Source organism: Curcuma longa, chromosome 5 (genome assembly GCF_044706935.1).
Source record: "Curcuma longa cultivar G26 ecotype Majalengka, Jawa Barat chromosome 5, ITB_CL_G26_1.1, whole genome shotgun sequence".
Classification (NCBI taxonomy): domain Eukaryota; kingdom Viridiplantae; phylum Streptophyta; class Magnoliopsida; order Zingiberales; family Zingiberaceae; genus Curcuma; species Curcuma longa.
Genome location: NC_133865.1, coordinates 5,004,779 through 5,029,735, shown reverse-complemented (window position 1 = coordinate 5,029,735; position 24,957 = coordinate 5,004,779). Strand labels below are relative to the sequence as shown.

At 35.1% G+C, this 24,957-nt stretch overlaps 1 protein-coding gene across 1 annotated transcript; it reads right to left on the bottom strand.

Moving 5' to 3' along the window:
- Positions 1 to 602: 602 nt before the first annotated feature.
- On the bottom strand, positions 603 to 24,537 carry LOC141828934 (serine/threonine-protein kinase STY46-like). The gene is made up of 16 exons (XM_074716325.1): positions 24,075 to 24,537; positions 23,677 to 23,791; positions 22,465 to 22,562; positions 22,189 to 22,305; positions 19,449 to 19,503; positions 15,209 to 15,319; positions 12,732 to 12,782; positions 10,853 to 11,025; positions 10,656 to 10,763; positions 9,457 to 9,530; positions 9,170 to 9,345; positions 6,349 to 6,444; positions 1,729 to 1,809; positions 1,582 to 1,635; positions 1,025 to 1,159; positions 603 to 950 (listed from the first exon to the last, which is right to left on the bottom strand). Exons 1-16 carry the CDS (start codon positions 24,287 to 24,289, stop codon positions 873 to 875), a joined length of 1,737 nt encoding a protein of 578 aa, XP_074572426.1. The 5' UTR covers positions 24,290 to 24,537; the 3' UTR covers positions 603 to 872.
- Between the last annotated feature and the right edge of the window lie 420 nt (positions 24,538 to 24,957).

The window sequence follows — 24,957 nt, the reverse complement described above, 5'->3', positions numbered from 1 at the left end:
TCATTTGAGTTAAATTTATAAATGCAATACTTTGTTAGGATCCTTACAAACTAGAGGGGCAAGAGATGAATAACTTCGATCACTTCAATGACATCGCACAGTGAAAATTTGGAATAAAATGAAGCCAACAAAAACAAGACAACAAGACTAACACAATTGATTTTACTTAATTTGTCGTCTCCTAAAGTGATTATATCCAAGGTCTAGCTCTAACCAAAGGCAAAGTTAAATCCACGCACAGCTATTTGTAGAGACAACCTACTGTTCACAAATTTAAAAAGTGACACTCTAAATGATCCAGCCGAACAATGTATTTTGTTGTACGGTACGATGAATGAATGCCATAGATAGTTGCTGATAAGAAGAATGTTAAGAACTTATAAACAACAAATTACTAAATAAACCAGAAGAAAGTAAAGTGAAATTGGTACCAGGACAACAGGATGAGTTAAACAGCCAAAAATTTGATTAGAAAATCCGTGTTAGGCCAATTAGTCCTGTAAGTTACATACACTGTCACAGTGTACTGATGCATATCGAGAGTTGGCAGGGTATGGTTCCAGTCAAAACCAAAACTCAGGTACAGTATAAAATTTCAAATATTGCAGAGGTGCTAATAATAAAAATAAAAACAGAAAAGTGATGAGAAAAACGTTAAAAAAATTCCTCAAAATATGCAAACCAAAAAAGAAGGGCCTCAAATTTAACACTGTACATTTCTAATGGTACTAACCCTATCGATGCCAGCAGATTGCCCACGAGATGATTCATATTAGATGGATTCACAGACCAGAACAAGACTGAGTGGCCAAGCTCAATGTGAAAATTCTGATGATGAGATCAAGCATGCGTAGACTTGCAATCTAGAAATTTCAATGGCCACGCCTGAGAGCTGAAAGAAACCCACCGGTAGTCTTTTGTTTGCAGCGATTATTGGATTCTTCCCCAACCTGTTCAAAAATTCAGATTAATTAACCCTGATGTTTTAAAGGTTCAGAAAGATCATTTGTCTTCAGTGATAAACCTCTTTAGCAATAAGTTCTAGTATCTCCAATATTTCTGAAAAATCAGGCCTCTCAACAGGATTTTGTTTCCAACACTTCTCCAGCAGCTCAGCAAGCTTTGGATGAGCATCTTTTGGGATGGTAGGTCTCAAACCCTGCAAATAAATAAATAAATAATATGCATGTTACATTAAACAAGAACACCATATATCAACCAGTTTGTAATGAATTTGTCCACAATGACGGGAACACTATGAAGACATAAGTGAAAAGGAAGCCATGTTCATTTATATTGCTGGTAAACAAAAGATTTTTTTTTTTTTTTTTTGAGGTAACAGATTTTCCACCTAAAATCAGCATCTGCTTTTAACATGTCTATGCCAATTGGTTCTAACCTAATATAATGCAAAAGTACAGAGATCTTTAGTAGGATAGTGAAATTGTAGCCAAGGTGCTATATATTATATGATTCTTCTAGTGTAGAAGTGTAATAATGGATATTAATGAACTTATTGTTTCCTATGTATAGATTTCTATTGAAAGTTATTATCCTTGCACAATTAAACTGGAGGTATACCTTTTGAACCACACCAACAGCTGCTTGTAGTGGTGTTAAATATTCATAGGGAAGCTGGATAGAAAAAAAAAAAAAGCACAATAAACTTGTTCTAAAGTTTAAATTGTGTAGAAAATAATAAAAGTTCATGCTGCAAATGCCAGTTACCTTAGCTGTAAGCAGTTCCCACAAGACTATTCCAAAGCTAAAAACATCAGCTTTGTGATCATAGGGCTTGTGTTCTATCACCTAAATTTAGAGTAAGGTGAATTTCTTCGATATACTACATGTAAGAAACACAGATCAAATATAATGAAGCTACATAATACCCTAGAAGAGCTCTCTAAGATTACCAATAAGTTATACACCACCAAGATATTTTATACAAATACATTAATTTAAACATGCACCCGCACTCAACACATGAATGCACACACAGACACCAGAAAGCAAACATTCATCAACCTACTTAAACAGTACATGGTACATGATATATATGTGTGCCAAGGGATTGAAAAAGAGCTACTTGCTAATTGATGCCCTTCTATTTTATATGTTCTGTTTGATTTACTAGTGAATAGAAGGATGAGATCCATATAGAAAATCCCAAATAATGGGGACTGATGCAGTTTGTTAATGCTGTCAGTTGATGCCTGTTCAGTTTAATTATATGGCCCAGCAAATTGTAAGTGCAATGTTGGAATTAAATTAAATTGCATTCACACTTTTTATTTCTTCATGAAATTTTGGAATTTAATTGAATTGCATACAAAATTTTTATTTCTTCATGCTGCTTCAGTTTCTTTATGAAATGTCCATAATTATATTTAATTCTGCCATTTAAATACAAGCATTGATTAAAGAAAAAGAATGTGCTGCTGACAAGTAGTGATCTGGCTTAACAAATTCAATTTTTAAAATAGAGAAATAGAAATCTGCAGCTAAACTTGCCTCCAAATCCTTGCACAACAGTAGCCAAGGCCTTTACAGCTAAGTTAAATAACACCTTCTGGTAGGTCAATAGTTGAGCATATCAGTATCACTCGATCATTTACAACCCTAACTACCAAAGAACAATAATATCCATGTTTATTTGGAATAACATAAATGTGCTGTTTACAGACATACAGAGACGTTGAGCCATTTTGTCTCCCTTCAAAACCATGTGAGCATTTTTACCCATCTGTTACATAAGTTATCTAACTTTTATCTGATTTGTTTTAAATTTAATTTAGATTAGAGGGCTTAAATTAATATTGGAGGACAAGTTACAAGTTATTAGATCAAGTTATAAACCTAAAAACATGGAAGAGTGATTGGATTTAAAGGGATGAGCTAATCTGAAACATATTCTACTCTAATTTATAAGAGAGGTTGACGAGTGTTGTTTTTGTACATCATTGAAGAGCAAAGAGACAAGTGGCAGATGTCGTGAAGCATGAGAGAAGGGCCACATCTCCTGGTTGAGAGGGGTTTTGGAGATTTTTCTCGAATTCTAGAGATTTTAGTGCCAGGCCGGGAACAAAAGTCTTCTTTTGAGTCATCGTGTTTCCTTGAGTTATGATCAATTCCTTTTGATTTCAAGTATTTCTAAGACATGATAATTTTCTTATGGTTGCTATTATGTTGAGACCATATGAATTTTGGAGGATTTCACAACATTTTGTCGATTGTTGAGGGTGAGAAGAGAAAAATAGAAATGGAAGTAATAGAGGAAGAACTTTGTTCTGCCGAGCAATTGACAATAAGGTCAATTGAACACCGACCAAGTGATTGACTGGTTCATCGATTTGGTGATAAATTGAGAGGTCAACCACCCATCTGATTGATTACGTCCAAGTGTTCCAAGTAATCTGAGGATTAAGATCAAGAAGCTTGGGCCTTTTGTGTTTATGCAACCATAGGATTGTGAAAGATATGGAGCTTGAGCTCATCCTTTGGACGAAGTATACACCACAAAGGAGAAGGCTTGGTTCTTATGGAGCATCATGGGGAAGAGAGTAGTTTTTAGGATGACTTGTGTTCTGAACAAATGGAGACAGAGTTGTGGTCTATAGAAATAGAGAGTGAAGTTTTCATTTTTGTATAGTGACCCAAATAAAACCAAACAAGAGAAGAGAATTGAGAATGGTATGTAGCCTCTAAGATGAGTATTAGAATGATACAAATAAAAATAGACCATCTAAAAAATAAACTGGTTCAGGATCTAAACCTCAATTTCCTTTTATTTCTAATTGGTTGGAAATATAATTTTATTTACTATTTCCAGCATGCATAGTTTAGTTTGCACAAGTCCTATAAGACCATACTATTGTGAAGTCTATAAAGGTCCTAATCATATTTTTTCTATTTGTTCACTAAAAAAGACAGCTATCTTTTAATTTCCTATTATCCCACATGCTTATGTCGACTAAGGCTTGTAATTTGCTTCTAAATTCTAAGTTGATTTTTGGTTTACTTAATTATGACTAATGTTTATGTTTATCATATTCTTTGTGATGTGTTGTTTACGGATCAACAAGAATGATCAATATAGAGAGAATGCATGTTAGGGGAGGTGCATGTTAGCAAGAGTATCTCTTCATTAATTAGAGACTATTGAGGACAAAGGTAAGGGTGACATTAACTTGCGACCAAATGCTTCTCACAAACTTGAGTCTCCCAAGATTGAAGAAATACACATAGCTTGAGAGAGGTAATGTGTAATGAGAAATAGAGATGATCAAGAATTGAGATACATGATTTCTGTTATACTAGAAATACAGTAGGAGAGTTCTTAGATGCTTAGAAAGTTACATTGCGGGGCAGAAAGATTTGGGGTGTATTTCTGTGATAGTCAAATATACTTCAGTGGAAGAGTCAAATGTGACTTGAGGTTGAAACTGAGTTTTAATTTGAAACAATTTTAGAGGATTTTGTATGGCTTTAAGTGGCAAGATATGTACATAGGTTGGAAAAAAACATAGATGCATCAAGTAGAAGTGGAGTTGGTCTTAACGCATAAAATTTAGCAAACATATCTTTCATATGTAACCTACCAACATTGCCATAATTATTCCTATGTCGTTTCCAATGTTTTAAGTGTTGGAGGTTTACAACACACCTAGTAGCGAGACCCACAAGCACCATGTTCATATGAAAATTCTTTTGCAAGAGTAAATGAGGTAATTATTTATGTTTTCTGACATTATGTTTGAGTACATTTGAGTTATGAGATATGGGTGTTGATTCCAGGTCTTTGTTTACAATTCAAGACGTCAATTATTTGAAACAATCAGTCAAGATTTTTTGCTATTTTAGTTATTTCGGTTTGAGAAATGTGAAGTGTTAATTAAGATTTTGTTGGAAATTTAGCTAATGTCTTGCTGGAATGTCTAGGAATTTTCTACTGGGTATAATTTCCTGAAACCTTGACAAAGTGTTCTAAACTCATATAAGCATCTTCTGCAAAAGCTTGGGATTTTTTTTATAAGCACTTAAGCGGTGACAATTCAGATAAAGTTGTTGATTATGTTGATATTTTGACATGTTTTTTTATGCTTATGGTTTTACTCAAGGTTTAAAATGTTGTTCGGTTGCCTGAGCATCAGTGCTTGGTGAGAAAAGTTCATTTTGATCCCTATGACATTTTCTGAGATTTTAACATGTGAATTGGCTCATCTGCATGACAATTCCCAATCACAACTTTGTACAGCTAACTCATAATTTTTCTTTGTTAACATGCTCTCGGGCAACAATAAAAAAATAACTGGGCAAATAGTTATAAATCAAACCACTACACCTTACCCTCTCAAAAAAGAAACAAAAGAATGTAGTATTGAATTTTATGAAAATGGCTCATAGAATCCAATTCAAGGTGATTAACTGATATGGGTAAAATTGCCAACCAAGGATTTGGATGGTTGACACTTGCATAGAGTAAGACTCAACCAATGATAGTACAAAGATTTAAGGACATACAACCAGGGCAGGATTAACACTCAGCTAGGGAGAATGGAGGTGTTGCAACGTAGCATAGCTTGATTCCTTTAATGGATGGTTGATAAGTGGTTGGACGTTATTAGAGGAGTTTACACCCTAAGGACTATAAAAGGAGAAGGTGTCGAACCAGTTTTGGAGGGGCTGAGATTGTGTGCTAGGCAATGAAGTCTTCTCCAACTAAAACATCCTTCAACCTCACTCCAGCAATTTTCTCAGCTTTTTCGCCACTTTCAGTCCATAAACCCTAAAAGCTTCTTCAGCCCAAAACCCCAATACAATTCATCCCCGAACCAACAAATCCTCCAGTCGTACCCAAGCACTTAATCCTTAACTGAGCAAAACTAGCTTCAACCAAACCATTTGTGATTCAGGTGCGTTGAAGTCTTGAAGATACATTAGCATCTCAGCAATCACAACTGAACTGAATCCAATTTGAGTGAACTAAACTCTACTTAGCCTCATTTAGACCAAACTCCACTCACTTGAACTCCTCTATCGTTGTTCCCATGGAAGTCAACGCTAGATTACCATAGCTAGCAGACTTCTACAATCTATTGCAACTTCACTGTAACAGTAAGGAATAATTTATTTATTTCCATGTTGAGTCATTCCCAGGCCTTTAAAGAGACCATAATCCATTGTCTTTAATTATCCTCAATTTAATAAAAATTGGTTGCCTTTATGAATTTTTTTTGTGTTTTCTTGCCTGGGGTTGTATAATTGACTGCACCATGTGTTCACAGAGAAGAGAAGATGGAAAAATGAAAGAAAATCTAATATTTTAGTAAAATTGATTCTAGATAATACCTCAGGTGCCATCCAACGATAAGTTCCTGTTTCAGCAGTCATAACTCCAGACTCAGCTTTAACACGTGCAACACCAAAATCTGCAACCTTAATAACCTGCCAAATGAATTAGTAAATGAGCACTGAAAAAAGCAAGTAACTTTGCAATTTCCCACAGCAAATCGGATTTATCTTTGATGTTTCACTCATTTAAACTAAAGAAACTATATATACTGAGATAATGTACACAATCGTACATACCAAATTGTCTTCAAAAGACACTACCCAAGGAACAAAGAACACAAATGATTAAAGCAATTCCCAGCAACATTTGCAAATATCACCTGGCTTCTAATGAAGAGGTTCACTAGAATTAAGAACATAAATGAACTAGACGTTAGTGAACAAGCATGGTGTTTAGTTTGATAAAACTCGTTTATGTTCGTAATAGTAAAAGAATATGTTAAACAAACAAATTTGAACGCTAATGAGCTCAGTTCGTTAATGTTCATGAGCAATTTATGAATAAACTTGTTAATTTGTGTAAATTTTAATTTTAAATTTATTTCTTAATTTTTTATTAAATAGTAATTTATAAAGTTTTACAATCTTAAATTATTCATAATATGTTAAAAATAAGGAAATAATATAACTTTTATGTATTAGATAAACATTTATCTAAGTTATAAGGACAACAATGCTATTAATTGAGCTCAATAAAAAACTCAAGCTCAGCTCGAGCATGAAAAAATTTTAATAAATAACTTTGAATGGATTCAATAAGAAAATAAACAAGCTTGAACATAGTTAAGCTCAGCTTAGCTCAGTTCTTTTACACCCCTAACTAGAATGGAGCGGAGTAGTCAAATAATAAATTTACCCTTTAGATAAATTAATAAAGAGGTAATCCTATAGGTGAGCTAAGTTAAGATCAAGCATGTCGAATGGAGTGCTAAATCAACAACCCCTACCTCAGGAAATAAAGCTCGTGGTGCATAATCAGGAAAAAAAAAAGTTCAATAATTTATTTTACAAGAGATGTATCTTTCCACTTTGTTACTTGAATAGGCCTCTCCTATGCCAATGACCACAAGACACGTCCCTGTAATGGTAGGAGGTATCAAACACCAAGCTGACCATGAGCCCAATAAGGTTAGTCAGAAACTAATTCAGAGAAGCCATAAATTTGGCACACCTACTGGAAGGATCCCAGTTAGCATGGCAAAAATATTTCAGGTTACAAAGTTGACAAAGGAGCAATTTGTGTACTACTGATTTGTGGGAGGCTTGTGCATGCCTTTATGATTTACAAAAATACTCCTATAGGGATGTGGAGAAGACCCAGTTGGCTACTAATCTTCTAAGGACAGACTTTTGAGCCTGAACTCATTTTGTGGAGGTAGCTTAAGGAGGCATTTGAAAGCACATGTTACTTGAAGGCCTTCAGCAACAAAGTCTAACTATCATCTCAGTACCATCTAGAGGGAGGAAAGTTTTCCTCTTATCAATTATTAGCATGGAGGCTTCTGATGCATAACCTATGACGCCAAAGGAATTAGAGGAGATGATAGTTTAGTTGCATGAATTATTTGATAAGGATTTCATCTCACCAAGCATATCACCTTGAGATGCTATGGTTCTCTTTGTTAAAAAGAATGATGGAACTTTGAGACTTTGTATTGATTATAAGCAACCGAACACGGTGACTGTAAAAATTATCCCTTTCCGTGCATATATATTTTTTTATCTTGAACCGCACTAGCATATGCTCCAATTTGATTTGAGGTAAGAGTATCACCAACTCAAGACCCAAGATTCAAACATTCAGAAGACAACATTCAAGACTCATTATGGCCATGAATTTCTAGTGATGTTCTTCAAACTCATTAATGCCCCAACAACTCTTATATGGATATGGATCTGAAGAACAGAGTGTTCCCAGACTACTAGGATCAGTTAATGATTGTCTTCATTGATGACATCTAGTTTAAAAATAGGCAGAACATGAGAAGCAATTGCAAGTATTGTGTATGTATTGATAGAGACTTTAAGAGAATTGTAAAGTTGAACAATTGGTTATTATTTTCAGTGAGTTTTCTTAGGCATATTGTTTATAAAGAAGGCATTTTTGTCAACCTGTAGAAGATAAAGCAATCAAGAAGTGCAAGTGACCCAAGTCCATGCTAGAGGTTTGTAGTTTTCATGGCTTGGCTAGTTACTATTATTCCTTCGTAGAGGATTTCTCCAAGATTGCAGGACCGTTGACTTAATTGACTAGAAAAGGAATTAAATTTGTTTACGGCAAGGCTTGTGAAGCCAGTTTTCAGGAAGTTAAGGAGAGGTTAGTTGGTGTTTCTTTCCTTGCTATCCCCTCAGGGTGAAGGCAGATTTGTCCTCTACACAGGTGAATCGAACCAAGGGTTAGGAGTAGGCTTGATGCAGCATGAGTGAGTGGTGGCCTATGCATCTAGACAATTGAAAAACCACAAATTTGGGTCTGTTAAGTAAATAGGTTACTTTTCTCATCTAAAATGGTCAGGACAAATGATGTGCAAGACACCTAGATCTATCGGATAATCATATCCAAATCAAAGATCTGAATCCAAGTTAGCACATCAAATTGTCCAATCATCCAAATGTATGCCATATTTCAATTTAAGAACTGTTGTAGAAAGGCTGATTACAAGGATTCTAATGAAGAATGATGTTTCTGGAATCACTTACACATGCATATGATAACTACACAGACACAGAGTAGGGAGCCATAACCAGATTGGCTACAGAAACTTCAAAGAACCAATCCAAAGCAACCAACAGACAAATTATTAAGAATATCACTTGCCTCGTTCTCATCCATCAAAAGATTGGCAGCCTTTAGGTCCCGGTGTATAATGTTATTTTGGTGCAAGTAGTTCATTCCCTTGGATACATCAATTGCTACTCGGAGTAAAGTTGGGAGTTTGAACAATCCTTTGTGTTTATGAAGATAGTCATATACACTTCCCCTTGACATAAATTCTGGAACAAAGTACAGAAATGATGAGGAAAAATCTTGAGAGAAATGATACTGTATCTACATCTTGAAAATGAAAAGGAAAACCCATACATAATCTTTGCGGATCTTAGTACCTGTAACAATACATAAGGTAGGAGGTCTAGTACAAGCTCCAAAAAACCGCAGCACATTCTTGTGCCTAACCTTTCTGTAAAATCAAGAGAAATCAGAATATGCATGCAGAGGTTAAAAAGCAAGCAGTACCATGGAGGGAGATTATTTGATTAGATATTTATGATACATTAGAACAACTGCAATATCTAAAAATTTTTACAGAAGGGTAAACAAATCTCCGTGAGAAAATGACAAAAGGACTGTCTCATGGCAGAAACAAAGATGACTATAAAAAAAAGACAATCTGGTGCACACAACTCCCATCAATGCAGGGTCCCGAGAAGGATCGGACTACATTGGGTCTATCGTACACAGGTTTGCCTTGCATTGTAAGAAATTATTTTTGCAACTCGAACCCGTGACCATCAAGTCACACGGCAGCAACTTTACCATTGCGCCCAAGGCTCCCCTTGAGAAACAAACATGACCATGATGAATAAAAATCAAATTGCAAATTACGACTGCAAATGATTGTGAATGCAACCAAACTGAACATGACCAATTGACTTCTATGATGTGACTGTACAAAATATGACTTGATGAAGACAACAGGACTAATCAAGATTTTATCCATTTCTGCAAATGGACGGTTTTATTGGAAACAATCATTAAATTTTTCTTTTTTAAAGTATCACAAAGTTACTCATTCTTTAGTTGCTTTTAACAAACGTCAGATGTTACCTTGCTAAATGGAGAATAACCAAAGATACATGATTGTCTATGCTGCCAGATGATGGAGAAAGAGTGAGAGCGAGATCTTAAGCGCAAATCTAGGTATCTATTAGACCATATTTTATGTATAGTCAGAACTTTAAGTAAACTTCTCAGCAAAGAGAGGGGTAAAAATTAAAAAGAAGCATAAGTATTTGTTTAAAGATAAAGCAAGGAAGTCATTGAAGTGTTATGGTTGTAAAAATTTTTCTACCAATGATCAATATTGTATAGATAAGAATACTTATAGAATATGTACTAATAGAGTCAAGAAAAACATTGAAAATTATATTTAAGGTATTGCTTTGTACACTAGGATATGAGAGAAAATCATATCATGTCTGAGGCTCCTGCCTATGACTTCTAATAGAGCAATATCCATTCAACCAGTGGATGCAGGAAAACTTATAGCTCTTATCACCAAAAGATATAAGTGAATTTTACAAACCGCATTATAAATACTTCCTGAGCAAATTCTCGTTGCATTTCAACATTTAGAAGCTCAGGCTTTAGTACTTTAATTGCCACATCCTGGTTGTGGTACATTCCATGATAACTGAAAATGAATCACAACAATAATTAAGTGGACAAAAATAAACATTAGATTGCTCTCTACTATGCATTTAGTCCACTAGAGAAACTTACAGGTCACCATGCGATCCAGATGCTACTTTATTCCCAAACTTCAAATGCTGAAAATCAATTTCCCAAACATCAGTTCCATCAGTTGGTATAAGAACATGGTCTACAGAGTTATCTCCAGGTTGTGGATTTTCAATTTGAGGAGACAACAAATGAGACTTTGACCAAGTATGTCTCTGCATACCAGAAGCCTAACTGTCACAATCTTACAAAACAAATGTATAAAAGACATTATGATTGATAAATACTAGACAATTTATGAGATAGATTAAGAAATACGGTGACATCTACTGATCTACATCAAATTGAATAGAATCTATTAAATCACATATTCAAAATTTCAAATACCACCAATGTTGACTCCAGATAGAGGCAAAAAACCCTAAGTGCATGTCAAAAATCATAAATATGGATCTTAAACACATTTGTTGTGAGAAAAATTGTCACCCATAATGACCTACTTATTAATTTAGATAGAGAAATATAAAGCTTCACACAAAGCTTCCGTTTAAGATAAGATTCACGAAAATTTCCTAAAATAGTCGGGAATTGGAATATATGTTAAGCTGATGTTGCTGTCTATTTTATTACACTGCTAAAGATGGCATTTGATCTATATTTGTTATAGTAAACTTACAACATATTACAGAAGTCTACCAGCTCCTGTGGGTCGGCTTGGACCTCAGTTGAGGAATGGGGTCAGAGGAGCCCAAGTTGAAAGGAATCAGGAATCTATTTGACTTGTTGTAAGGTTGGAAGGAACCTGTGTAAATTGAGTTCATTTTGCCAAAAGGAAGTGGCATGGATTGAAGTGAAGTTCAACTTGTTCGACTTGAGAATTGGCTATGTTGTTTTGGCTCAGGCCTGAAAGAAGGATTATAGGCAAATGAAAGGAGCCCAGGTAATGATGGCTCCGACAGTTGTGAACCAAACTGAAGAAGAAAGCTTGAAGTGAAATAAAGTGGGGGTGGAGGATACCCAAGCTAGAGTTAATTCCCTGGCCTCTTACAGCTTATTAACAAGCCCTGAATGATTAGTGTTGTTCCCCTTTACAAGCCTTGATTTGAGTTCCTATTCAATGATGCCCTGCCGATCGTCACTATATTGATGGATAATCCAACTACTCTCCATTGCAACTTCTCCTACCCTAGGTGTGTGCCACTCCCAAACTAGAACAGCATTATTCTCCTGGAACACTGCACTTTACCCTGTAATGTTGACCATCCAGAGATAAGATTAGTGAGGTTTTTAATCACATTAGTTACTTCCCCTCAGATCAAGTTCAAGGCGACATCTTTGACCCTTTTAATCTCCTTGAATAAATGTCGTTTGGTTCTTCATCATTAAAGGTGACATTGAATAAGCATCTAATTAAAGGTTTAGTCTGACACCAAGCAACACCTTATCTATATAAAGCCCCCTAGTCATTAGTTTTTTTTACTCTACTCATTTACTATTACATCAAACTCTGAAAAGCTCCCTGCTCATCAGTTCTCTGTTTCCCAACGAGGTAATCTCTCTTTAATTTCAAGTCCCTTTTTAACTGCACTCAATCCAGCTGATCCTGGTCCTTTTGGTCTTGGGACCTGCACCTCAATCTCAGTTAAAAACCACCCAAACTGCCCACTTCAACACAATCCCTAACCTAACCTCTTCAGTTTCCATTTCCCCTAACCAACTAAACCTTATTCCAATTATTTTCCAATGGAACATCCCAGAGAGGTTGCCCCTCCACACTTCCACATGCTCAGTTCCAATCAATCAAAAGGTTGTGAACAAGAATTTCATGTTAAAAGACACTGAAAATCCAAATTAATAAACAAAGAAGAATTACACAAAAGATTCTCTAGTGGAGGAAAAGGAATTACAGAAAGGAAGTTACCCCCATCTTGAGAATTTCCTTCTGCAACGAATCCCTCAGTTGCTCTGTTTCCTGCAAATTGAAGAGTAAGTAAGCATGGCCCTCTAACAATTAAAACAGAAACATAGATTACACATAACAATACCTAGTGCAAACCAATATCAAGGTTTCAAAAAGTGCATGCTAAGTACATATGCAGTATGCAAAAGCATATGCAGAGGCATATATGGATTAAGATATCAAAAAAATTATAATGACAAAAATTAATTCTATAACACATTATGTGATCAACACATCTAATTCAGATGTCCACATAGAAAAATATATATATGACAACCAAGGTTTAAAATCTAGTACCATGCTGGAAGAGTTTTGGATCTCTATCTAGATGATAGTTTCAGAACCATTCTGTGTTATGCCAGTATGGTTTTGATATTTATTTAATTGAATTATTAACAATTATATTGATTTTACTTAATATAAGTTGTAACTTTTAATTAATTATTTTATATAATTAATTAGATTGCTAATACATGTTATTTTATTTGTATTTGTTGATTCATTTGATCACCTTAATGCTCAAAGTTAAAAATGCTTGTAATGAATTAAATTTTAATTTTTAACTTTAGTCACTTGTAAATTATATATGTCTTTCATTATACTCTCCTTACTCTCACTTTGTCCATTTTCTCTCCTCACTCCTCTCCTAAAGTCCCTTCTTCCTCTACCTCTCAATGTCATCAGACCTATGCATGCACACCCTTCACCCTAGACTGAAATCCCCAGCAAGCTTCAGTCTCCTTCTCCCTGCCCTCTGGGAGCTCTTTTCTCTCCCCCTCAATCTCTCTTCTGCTCACTCTCCCCCTATTGTCTCTATATGTCTAGGCACATAGCCACCTCTCAAGGCCAAGCATGAGCCATCGTAGCTAGTGGGACCTTGTAGACATCTCGCACAACCTCACCAACATTGTAAAAACCCTCGACAACTTTTGCCTGTAAGTGGCGGTATCAATGTTGGTCAGTGGATGGAACAATAATTCATACAATACAAGAAACACATGAAATATAATGATCAATATTAGTCCAGAACTAGATAATATATAACAAACATACAATTACAATTAAAATGTTTGTCACTAGCAAAATAAGCATTTAAATTAAGAATAACAAGTTATCAAATAGGTTTTTAAATCAACTTAGTTCAGCCTAAATCAATTCAAATGAAACAAATATGAGCTTTTTTCAATCACATATGCATGTTGCAGATGACATATGAGTGACTATACAGTCCCATTTAAATCCACCTAGGCAGATATGTATGTAGCTCAAGCAAACACTTTTTTAAACCATAGTTCCAATTGTATGCAAGAAGATATAATAAAGACAAAGCACATTTATTACAGCAATCTGAATTGCTTCCACAGTTAGAATAACACAGCATAATGAATGAAACTCCTCTTCAATACTCTTAGTTATGGAGGTGTTAAGGTCCAGCACAACAGATAGGCAATACTCGCATTAGGCTCAGCTGCAGTTTCTAGCATCTAAGGAGTTAACGTGGATCACACACCAGGTGCGCACACAGCATGCTATGCACTTTGTGCAGGTACCATCAATTGAGGCACCACCAAGTAGGATCAGTCCCAACAAGTGGTACTAGAGTGAAGGTTGATTCAATAGGATAAAATGGCAAAGCACTAGTCACATATTGGAAATTTTTTAGTACCAAGGTTCAACTAATAGAAGTGATTTTTCTATATCATAAATGCATAATTATTTCTAGAGAAGAGATTTGTCATAAAGTATGTAATTAAATTCCAAAAGTATGACTGGCAATAAAAACGTGTTCCTTTAATTATAAAATTAATTTTGACCAAAAGTTTCCTAGCACACCACATGTATCAGGCAACTAGTAAGGTCCATCAGATTTTCTAATTTTGAAAGGGTCTGATTAATCAAACTTACCATGAGTATTTCATGATTATGTTGATCCACTCCACAAAGCTATGTAGCCTAAGCGTGAAATTATCTCTGTAAACAATGTCTACAATATATCAACTTTGTAAATCTCTTGCCCTCGTAAGGCAAATAGTAAGGTCCATCAGATTTTCTACTTCTGAAAAGGTCTGATCAATCAAACTTGCCATGAGTATTTCATAATTTATTCAATCCAGTCCATAAAGCTATGTAGTCTAAGCGTGAAATTATATCTAAAAATGATGTCTACAATATATCTACAACTTTGTAAATCTCTTGTGCCTTAAAGTTGCTGAACATGTTCAATTTTAGGGTATCTAAGAAAAGAATTGCTTAATACCATAAATCAAACAGAAACCAAAATCATCATATTAGGAGTTATTTACACAAATCTCATGACTTCGCCTATCCACTGAATACTGGTGACAATTATGCAGAAGGGCATTAGTCTACTTCAAGAAGAATGAATGGCAAAGTGCATTTTACAGTGACAACATTCAACAACAAGCTACATGAGGTACCTCATAAGGCCAACCTTCAACAACGAATACATCCAATGAGTAACCATCATTTGTTGAGAACGCATGTGCTTCTTGAATATTAAGGCCAAGCTCAGCAAGCAAAGAAGTTAGCTGAAATAAAAAAATATATATAATATAGTACTTCACAACACATGCAAAGTGAAGGGGAAGATTAGTTCACATAAACATTGGCAAGCATTTAGTAGAGATTAAGCAATGAAAAAAGGAATGATAGATATTAAATGAAGATGCTATGTTGAACTGTAATGCATGCAACTTAAAATCACAAATCTGAAACATGGATTTTAATAATGCCTATCTTTTGTTTCTGTTATCTGTTCTCACAAATTGTAGGTTCTAGCAACCCATTGGAACCTCTGAGAAGATTGAACATAGAAACAACAATGAACTTCTCCTAACTCAAGGAACTACTTAAGTGACATTAAGAATATTCAGTAGAGGAAAAATAATAATGATATTAGATGTATACAAGGCTTCAATACTAGACCAATAGCTTACAAGTGAATGTTAAAAGCAGATCCCAATTACAAACAAACAAACAATTAATAAACAAACAAATACAAAAAAAAACTCAAACCTAGCATTTGCAGAGATTGAAAAAAAAAGGAATAAAGGACTGAAATGTCATTTCAGAAATAAAATAATCAAGCTACAAGTAGAAAGAATTCATTTCTTGTGTACATTATACTACAAATTTCAATTTTACAAATAAATACTAAAGTGTTCCACTCAAGCATCAGATAGTAACTAATTATGGAGAAGAATGCCAATCCAACTGCTGCCAGCACATCCTTGTTTAGTTGCTAAGGGTGGTAGTACAGATCAATTCCATAAATCACAACTTTAGGAAAATATTTTACAAAACAAAATTTTTGCAGCTTATTCAACAAACAACAGTAATGAGAGAGGAAGATGCAAGGTTTAAAATTTCATTCTGAGTTGGATTTCAGTCCTGGCTAGAACCAAACAGTATGTGTCGGTTGTGCTAACATGTGGTGCCAATGGCACCATTGAGGAAGAGTAGGGAGCCAAGAGGAATTGAGGAGGCAACTAGCAATAGCAGTAGAAGAAAAAGATGAAGGCGCATAATCATGGATTGTGGAAGAAGTTAAAGAAGAAAGGATCATGGGCCTTATGGTTCATTGAAGAAGAAGAAAAAGGCATGGTGGCAAGTTTGTGGAATAACCAACAACAATGAACGAAGAATCAAAAGTACGGTTTAGCTGGGAGCCCTACCTCATCCTAGGATTTGTCCTAAGTGCAATGAGACATAGGATGACAAGGAAGATGCAACAGGAATGATTAACCTTGCAGAAGACATGCCAGATTTGCCCTAGCCAGTCGCATAAAAGATGATGGTGTGGAAGATTCAGCAGGAACCTAGCCGCAGTGGGATTCACCTCTTCTCCCCTCTCTTTTACCTAAAGTTGTGCCATCAGGTGGCATTTGTGACTTCTGAGTGGCACTGCCACAAGTGAATCCCTAGCAAACTAGTTGCAGTTTTGTCATATGTGTTTCAGCATTTCAGTCATCGTCCTTGTCATGCGCAGAGGAAAGAAAAAGAAATGTTATGCGAGGAAGTCTTGTCGTCTCAGGTGTTATCGCGTGTCAGTTGATGGTTTGCTTGTGCCAATCAGCATAGAATGGTATTTTAAACAAGATGTTGGTATTTGCATCTCAGAAACTAAGAAACATTCAATATGCATGCATGTACAAAGAAAAAGAAAATGATGTGATACAGAACCAATTGTTGGTAAGCAACTAATACCAGGTGTATGAAGGTGCAATATGAAGACATGACACGTAGCAAGAAGCAATGTTTACAATTTTGTTGTTCCAAGCTAGAGTTTTGGTCTTTGGTTGCAACAAGATAATTGTTAGCAAGTGGAATCAATGAAAAAATTCATCATGACATAGGTAGGCCTCCCTTCTACATACATATGTGCAGATTGTTTGGTCTTGCATATAATTCCTTTTTATATTTAGTCCTCTACAATGACAAATAATACCTTGACACATCTAGAGAAAGTTATCCTCCTACATTGCTTTCTATTCACTTCTTCCCAGTAGCAAAGAGATTTTCCATCTGCAACTTGTAGATTTTCATCATCATCCTCTGACCAAAATCCATCTTTCTGTGTCACCATATCTTCACTTCTGCTTTTTGCCAATCTTCCATCCATCCTAATCACATTTGTCTACTCCTTCAAACCAAAGTAATGCACTCCTTGTCACTGATTCTTCATCAAACTGAGTTTGTTATTCCTCAGTTTGTCAGAGTTTTTTTTTTTATTCACATCAGTTCCTTTGATCAATTCTTCATATTAACAATTCTTCTTCCTTGATTGATGTTGTTGCACTACCTTCAGTCCACAGAGATGTTTTTTCAATGGCATCTCACATCAGTTCCTTTGATCAATTCTTCATATTAGCAATTAGAGCACCTTCTTCACAAATCATAGGTGGGATTGATGTTGTTGCACTACCATTCAAACCACAGAGATGTTAGCTTTTCAATGGCAGCATCATTATATTCTTTACAAGGTGTGACTTGATTTGGGCCACAACCCCTCCAAGACAGTATGTTTTGATATTTGGAAGCAATCATAAAATGGCCTTCATAGTGATCATAGAGGATCTAAAGCACAAGATTGTCACAAATGCAATCACTATGGAAAAATAGAACATGTGAAGGAGATATTTTACAAAATATGAAAACCCCCAGCACCAGGCCAACTATCACCCTAGCCTAGCCTACAACCATCTTGGCGAGCGGAGGTTGTTTCACTATTCATCATCTATTTCTTAATAACAACCTAAATTCTAAATTTAGGAGGCCCTGAGCATATATTTGGTAATATTATTGTTCCTCTTGCCAATGGTCCCTCTCATCATTGAAGGTGGTCCGGGTGGGTCATGTTTCTTCTAAAAATTGAGTTTCGTGAAATTTGCAACTTTCATTGATGGCCCTGTACCTTTTAGACTGGCACTTGCATGAAGTGGAATAACAGGAAATTGCAGATTAGGAATAGCCAACAGATGAGCATATGCATCAACGCTAGAGAATAACATGATTTGCTCACAATGATCAAACACCTCTCTGTTTTTCCTACTTTCATGCTAAGCTAAGAACATAATCTCATGTTTCATTGAGATATTAAGCCACACTCAATTTGTAGCTAAGGTAATTCTTGTTCATATTTCAATGTGTTCCCACCATATTTTATTGCAAAATGACTAACACAATAAACTTAACCACTATGAAACTACAACAATGTTCTCCACTCCAATTTTGACCTTATTGCATCCAGAAAGACAGGTACACTACCACATCATCACCAAAACACTAACTAGTTAGCTTTTCTTTTCTCTTTTGCTTTAATTAAATTTCTCAGGTTGCCTTAGAGGTTATATCGGTTCAAATTAGGGGCACACTAGTAGGTTGTACAAAAGAACTAATTTTTCCACCTGTAGGAAAGTCTATTACCACTCGCAAACGGGGATTCACTGTTAAAACATCCCTTGCTGGTTTAGTTGATAGGCTTAAAGCTCAATGAATTGCAAAAGAATAAACACCGTCATATAGTTTTAACCATATGACAAATACAATGTGTGCCAGGACACGTGAGTTTATTTGACTCAAACAACCAATGATTAAGCTGCATACAAATCTTATTAAATTATACAGTTTGATTGTGATGACCAAGCTGTCATGTAAATTGTTTCAAACTCAATTTTTTACTAGATAACACATAATCATAGATAACTAATTTGTCAAGGAGAATATGCTATATAAGGAGATTATTATATCTTTTGCTGATTCCAAGGATCATTGGGAGAGTTGCTAAATCAAGCTTACAAGTGGTCCTCAAGGTCATATTTGTAAGAAGATGTGTTTCTGTAACATCAATGGAGTATGTTGAGGACCTAGTTGTAATATAGTAAACATATCAAGGTAATCTCTAAATACTCATAATTTACACACATGGGTAGAAGGAGCTAATACAGGTATAGTGAATATCTATCCCATTATTCCTTAGTCGTGATTGGAAAAACTTACTTCATGCATTTTGCATAGATTAGCATGTTCACCAAATAATAACAAAATAGGTGTTTAACAAATACAACAAACAAAAAATATCAAAAGGAGCATTCCACATATGTGGAAATATATATTAAGAACATGAGTTGCAGAACTGATTGGAGAAGTACTTAGTACCAAACTTAAAAGCTTGGGTTTGTCATGAGTGGAAAAAGTGATTTCATGCATTGGCCTGCAACCAAACAAATTTGTATTTCAATGCTAAAAATATGAGATACATGTAGAAGAACATAGTAAAATCACATGCCAAGATTATAATTCTGATGCCAAATTATTAACTTCAATGGAAGTTTTCATACTAGAGAACAAATTAAAATGAGAGAATAACTAGAGTCATACAGAATAAATAAGCAAACATCCACTTCAATCAAACTCACAACATGTTTTTTAGCTTCTTAGAATATAATATTGAATAGAATTATATGGACAACAAACAAAATTCATATGTAGATAGAACATGTAATTTCTAGACCACCACCCAATTGTGTAGATATCCACAAAATGAGATATAATACTGTCCTCCAAGATACACTTAATTTCCTGTATTTAGAAGCTACTAACAGAGACAAAACGTAGTATATAGATCTTATTTATCTTATTCCAGATACATCGATAAATTTTCAAGTTGCTAACCCTGGCTTATTTTTCCTAATTTAACCGCTGACATTATAAAGACAGTCAGGCCAGATCAATTCTTCCAGCATGCCAAGATAACTATTCAAGGAATTTTAGATTCTTAGGCCATCATTCCAAATTCAGAGAAATGAACAACCATGCTAGTTTTCTGTCATGTTGCATAATTTAACTGTGAATGAATGAACAACTGAAGTCTGTCATTTCTAGCTCAACCACCCTCTTTCTTTGACCATTCACAAGTAAAGATTGTCTTTCATCGTATCTATATACACATCCACTATTTTCTACCAGGTAATAAATTCTATCATTATTTTTTATTCATAAATGTAAATTTAAACAATAACTTATATATATGGTGTTTACAAGCAAGTCCATCCATCATGTTTATATATGTTCATTTTTCCTATCTCCACCTTCACAAGGTTTTAAATATGTTTTATGTCGGTTAGCATGAATGAGATTTACCATTAGTCCATTACACTCACCGATTAGTAGACGGAACAAGCTCAAGATCATGGCATAGCTACGATGATGGACGAAGGTTGTGCAAGGGCTTCTTCCATGTCAGTGAGGTTGCATGAGCATTCTGAAATATCAGCAAGGATCTATGCGAGAATTCTACAACATCACAAAGTGTTCAGCAAGGTCACATGAGGTTTAACCTGGCACCTATGTTTGCCAAGATGTCATGAAGTGTTGAGGAGGTCATGTGAGAATTTTGAGTTTCCCTTGTGTTCGTGAGGTTCTAAACTTCTACCTATGTCCATGAAGGAATGAGCAAAAGTCTATGGCATGATGTGTCAATGTGTCCTCAAAACCTAAAACTTCTCTTCCTGATGCAAAAGCAACCTTGTGTTCGTCCTATCACAAAAGGAGCCTCATGGAAACGAAGCATGTTTGCATACGTAAATTAGGCTCAATGTCCAAAATAAAGAGTTTCTCTTCCCTTATTCCTCATCTCCTCCTCCTCTATTCTCTGGCATACATGTCAGGGCATCTAACATGACACTAACACCGCCTCATTTTGGCTGGGATTAAAAGCCCAACTCAAAATGAGATTTCAAAGCTTGCACCATTGAAATGAAAATGCATCTAAAAAGTTGAGTACCTTTCAAGAGAAAAAGGAAGTTTCAAATTAGAGGATGGATCTAGAATAGAAGGTGTTACTAAGTAAGTAGCAAATTTTCATGGTTGTTGTCTATTGTAGATCATTAATGGTGTAGGTCTCACAATCTTGCATGAGAAGGTAATGGTAAAACAAAGGAGTTGAATTAGAAGCAACCAAATAATAGACTCAAACTCAGAAGTACATGAGGATTCTAAAAGGAATAGAATGGATTACTAAAACAATTCAACTTAGCATATTTCCCAATGGATGCATCTAAGTTTTATCTTTCCCCTAGATCATGCACCCTACTTTGTCTTTTACCAAATCAAATACCTCCTCTTTTAACATATGAAAATACCCTTGGTGTGTGATTTGGGGAAAAACAAATAGTGTGCATTATTGGCTAAAAGAGAAACTTAGGTGCACTTGTAGAGAAACCTAATGAATTTAGTTACACCAATTGGAAAATCTGTCATAAAACATCCTTGATATAATAATATTAACATTTTTATTCTTAATTGTGATGGTTAAAACTATCATTTTTACAAAAAAAAAACTGCAGATTTGTGAAAAATTAAAGGTATATATAGAAATTATTTTTGAGTTGAAATGGATTAAAATGGTGATTAAGGGGCTTTTGCATTTGATGGGTCTTTTTAACTTTTTCTACATAGAAGCACTTAGATGAGTTTTTTTTTAACTCAAAAAATATGTTTTTCTAAGTTGAAAAAAACTAAATAACCTTCTTTCTTAAAACTCCCACAAAACGTCTAATGTTTTTCTTTTTACTAAAAAGAGTTAATTTGTGCAAAAACACTTTGATTCTACCCAAGTAGTCCCTTCTACCTATGTTTATGATTCATCAATGTTAATATTTAGAATTAGATCTCTAACAGTGACAATACATGGGCAATAACTTCCCATTACTTTGCAACTACCTGAAACAGCTAGTACAATAATGATTTTAAAGTGCAATCAAATGTTAATGACAGGAATGTTGTATAAAATTTCAATGCTCTCATTTGGTTTCCTTTACAGAAAATTCCAGAATAAAAACCTGAATCAAGAGATTGAATAAATAAATTTTAAAAAAAAAGGCAACTAGTGCAAAACCTGGGCAAATGTGAAAAGTTGTTGACACTATTGCCATCTTGAGCATCTTGTCTGGTGGCTTCAAGAGCAAGAGCTTCCAGATTAGGGGAAGAACCAAAGGCAGGAGGAGGATGGACACTGAGAGAAAAACAAGTGTAGAATAACATTATTTTGAATACAGAAATAGGTACAAGAAAAATAAGTGGGAATTGAAGCTTAATTAATAAAGTTAGAAAACAAGTTTATAGGGCTAGAGACAATTTCACCTGATGGAAAACATTGAAACCAAAATTATACCTATGCCTGAAGTAAGAGGAAGTTGATTGACCATCTTCTATTTTCAGTGCATTAGAATCAGAATTAACATCTTGATTTTGATCAGGATCAGGAAAAACCTAGAGAAGCAATTGATCAAGTTAAACGATTATTAATAAACCACCAATAGGTTGAAGGAGGAACTTGAGTAGAATATTTGAAGAGGTCTATTATCATGTGGAAGCTTGAGAAGGTAAAGTTGTTAATCCATATTAAGATGTATGATAAAATTATGGATAACTAAGGTCCAATTAACTTTACACCAAAGTGAATCATATTTTCCTATGTCCTTGTTGTGATATAAAGCAAATATCTGCACATTTTTTCTTAATTGTAAAAATACATCTACTTGAACACAATAAAAAATTTTCACTCCATATTAATTTAACTTCCCAATCAAACATAAAAAATATAATCACCACTTCACCAGCAAACTGTCACAAATTCTTAAAAGAAACAGGAATTCCAATTTCATTATGTATTAATTACATGTATGTTTGAATTTTAAGACAATTTCTAAAATTAAAAAATAAAATTGATGGAGATCCGTGGGGAGTGGGAATCATAAAAATCAAGCTTGACAAAACAGATAATGATTCCCCTCCTGAAAACAATATCGACAATCATGTGTAATATTCTTGTGCATAATAAAACCATGTTAGGTGAAGTCAAATATCAGAAGAAAAGCTCCCCGCTGAAAATTTACAAGGGTGAAAACTGTACCAAAAAATATAAACTAGCAAGCGTACGAGTATTTGAAACTTGAAAGCACGTGACTACTTTGTCAAAGGAAAACCCAAAAAAAATACTCATATTAATTCTTCTTTATGTAGTAATATCTGAATAAAACTCAGCTACTACTTATATAGGGTGAAATGATAATGTTTGCAAAATCCAAAAAGTGTTTTCAGAAATCTTAGATATAACAATGTTAGCTCATGTCAACATTTTCATAAGCAGGATGTTGGCGACGACAAATTAGTCAAATAAAACCTGTGTCCGCGACATGCAAGCTGCACATGAAGGTTACACCTTTTTTTCCCAGCATGAGAGCACTTAATTGCAGCAAGTAAATCTGAAGGTTTAATAAAGCACTTATTCTGATGTTTAGAATGCATGACACTGGATTCATCCTCTGTCTAGTACTGAAGCAAAATTTGACACTCATATAAAGTAGGGTGTCGAAGATATTACCTGCACCAAACGCACAGCAAAAACAGGCCTGTTTGCGGGCTCTTCAGCAAGTTCCAACAACCTTTTATGAGTCAACACATCTTCGGCTCTCTCAACGTTTACATCCAGGGCATAACTGGAACAAAGAAAAAGACAAAGATTAAGCATGCATCATATTTTGCAAAAACCAACTAATGTTCATTAATAACATCAGTGGACAGCAATTCTATTTCTAGATACGTATCCGCGTTAACAGCAGCAACAGCTACTAAGACTCAATAAGGAATCAAGCAGAGAATTACAAAGTCGAGAACCTTAAAACACTCGCAAGAAAACGAATCAAGAGAAATCTTCTAGACCCAGATCGGCCATAAAAACAGAGAGAATGTCAAGTAGTTCGGGATGGGAGACGGATCGACCGTGCTGGAAGACGATTGAAGTGGTTCCACAACTCATCCTCGAAGGACGGAGACTGCAAATCCAGTCGGCCGGCTTCCCTCAGGCGGCGGAGGACCTCATTATACACGTCCAACTTATGTCGTTGCCGCTGATGATGCTGCCTCCGTGGACGGGCGTGAGAAGAATCCACCTCGGCCCAGCTTCCGCAGCTCTCGGCATCTTCTTCCATCGCCATTCAACGATCCAAACCCCGAACACCCCTAGAAAACCGGTAAAGAAGAACAAGGAACTCGATTCTAGGGCGGTGAAAGCGTTGTTTCAGGCGATCGACGGATCGAAGGGCGGATTTGGGTCGGGATCGCCCATGGGATTACGCGGGGCGAGGCGAGCATAGAGGCGAAGCGAGCATTGCAAGCAAGGGAAAAAATGGCCGGCTTGAAAAGGCAACAGAAAGCGAGTAGCGGAAGCAGAGCACAGAGGCGAGGATCGTGGCAGCGAAGGGATAAAATTTATAAGCTTATCCTTAGCCATCTGCCAGGTCGAATTCATTAATCATGAGCTTCTTCCTTTTCCAAAATTTTAAAACATTTCTCAGGTAATTTCCAAAATGCCCCCCAAACATTTAATTTTTTTTCGTGCACACGAATGTTTAGTTAATTAAAATAATATTAATTTTTAATATATATATATATATTATAATATTAAAGAGATTTCTTAATATAAACAAGGCACGAAAATAGTCTAAAGGGGACTTTTTAATTCGAAATTTAATAAACGTTGTCAAAAAAAAATGCTAAAGCATATCTTAAAATATAATTTTACAACTAATATCTTATCGTAAAAAAATTTAAAAAATAAAAGTTTCTAATATATTTTGTTAAAATATCTAAAATATAATTTTAC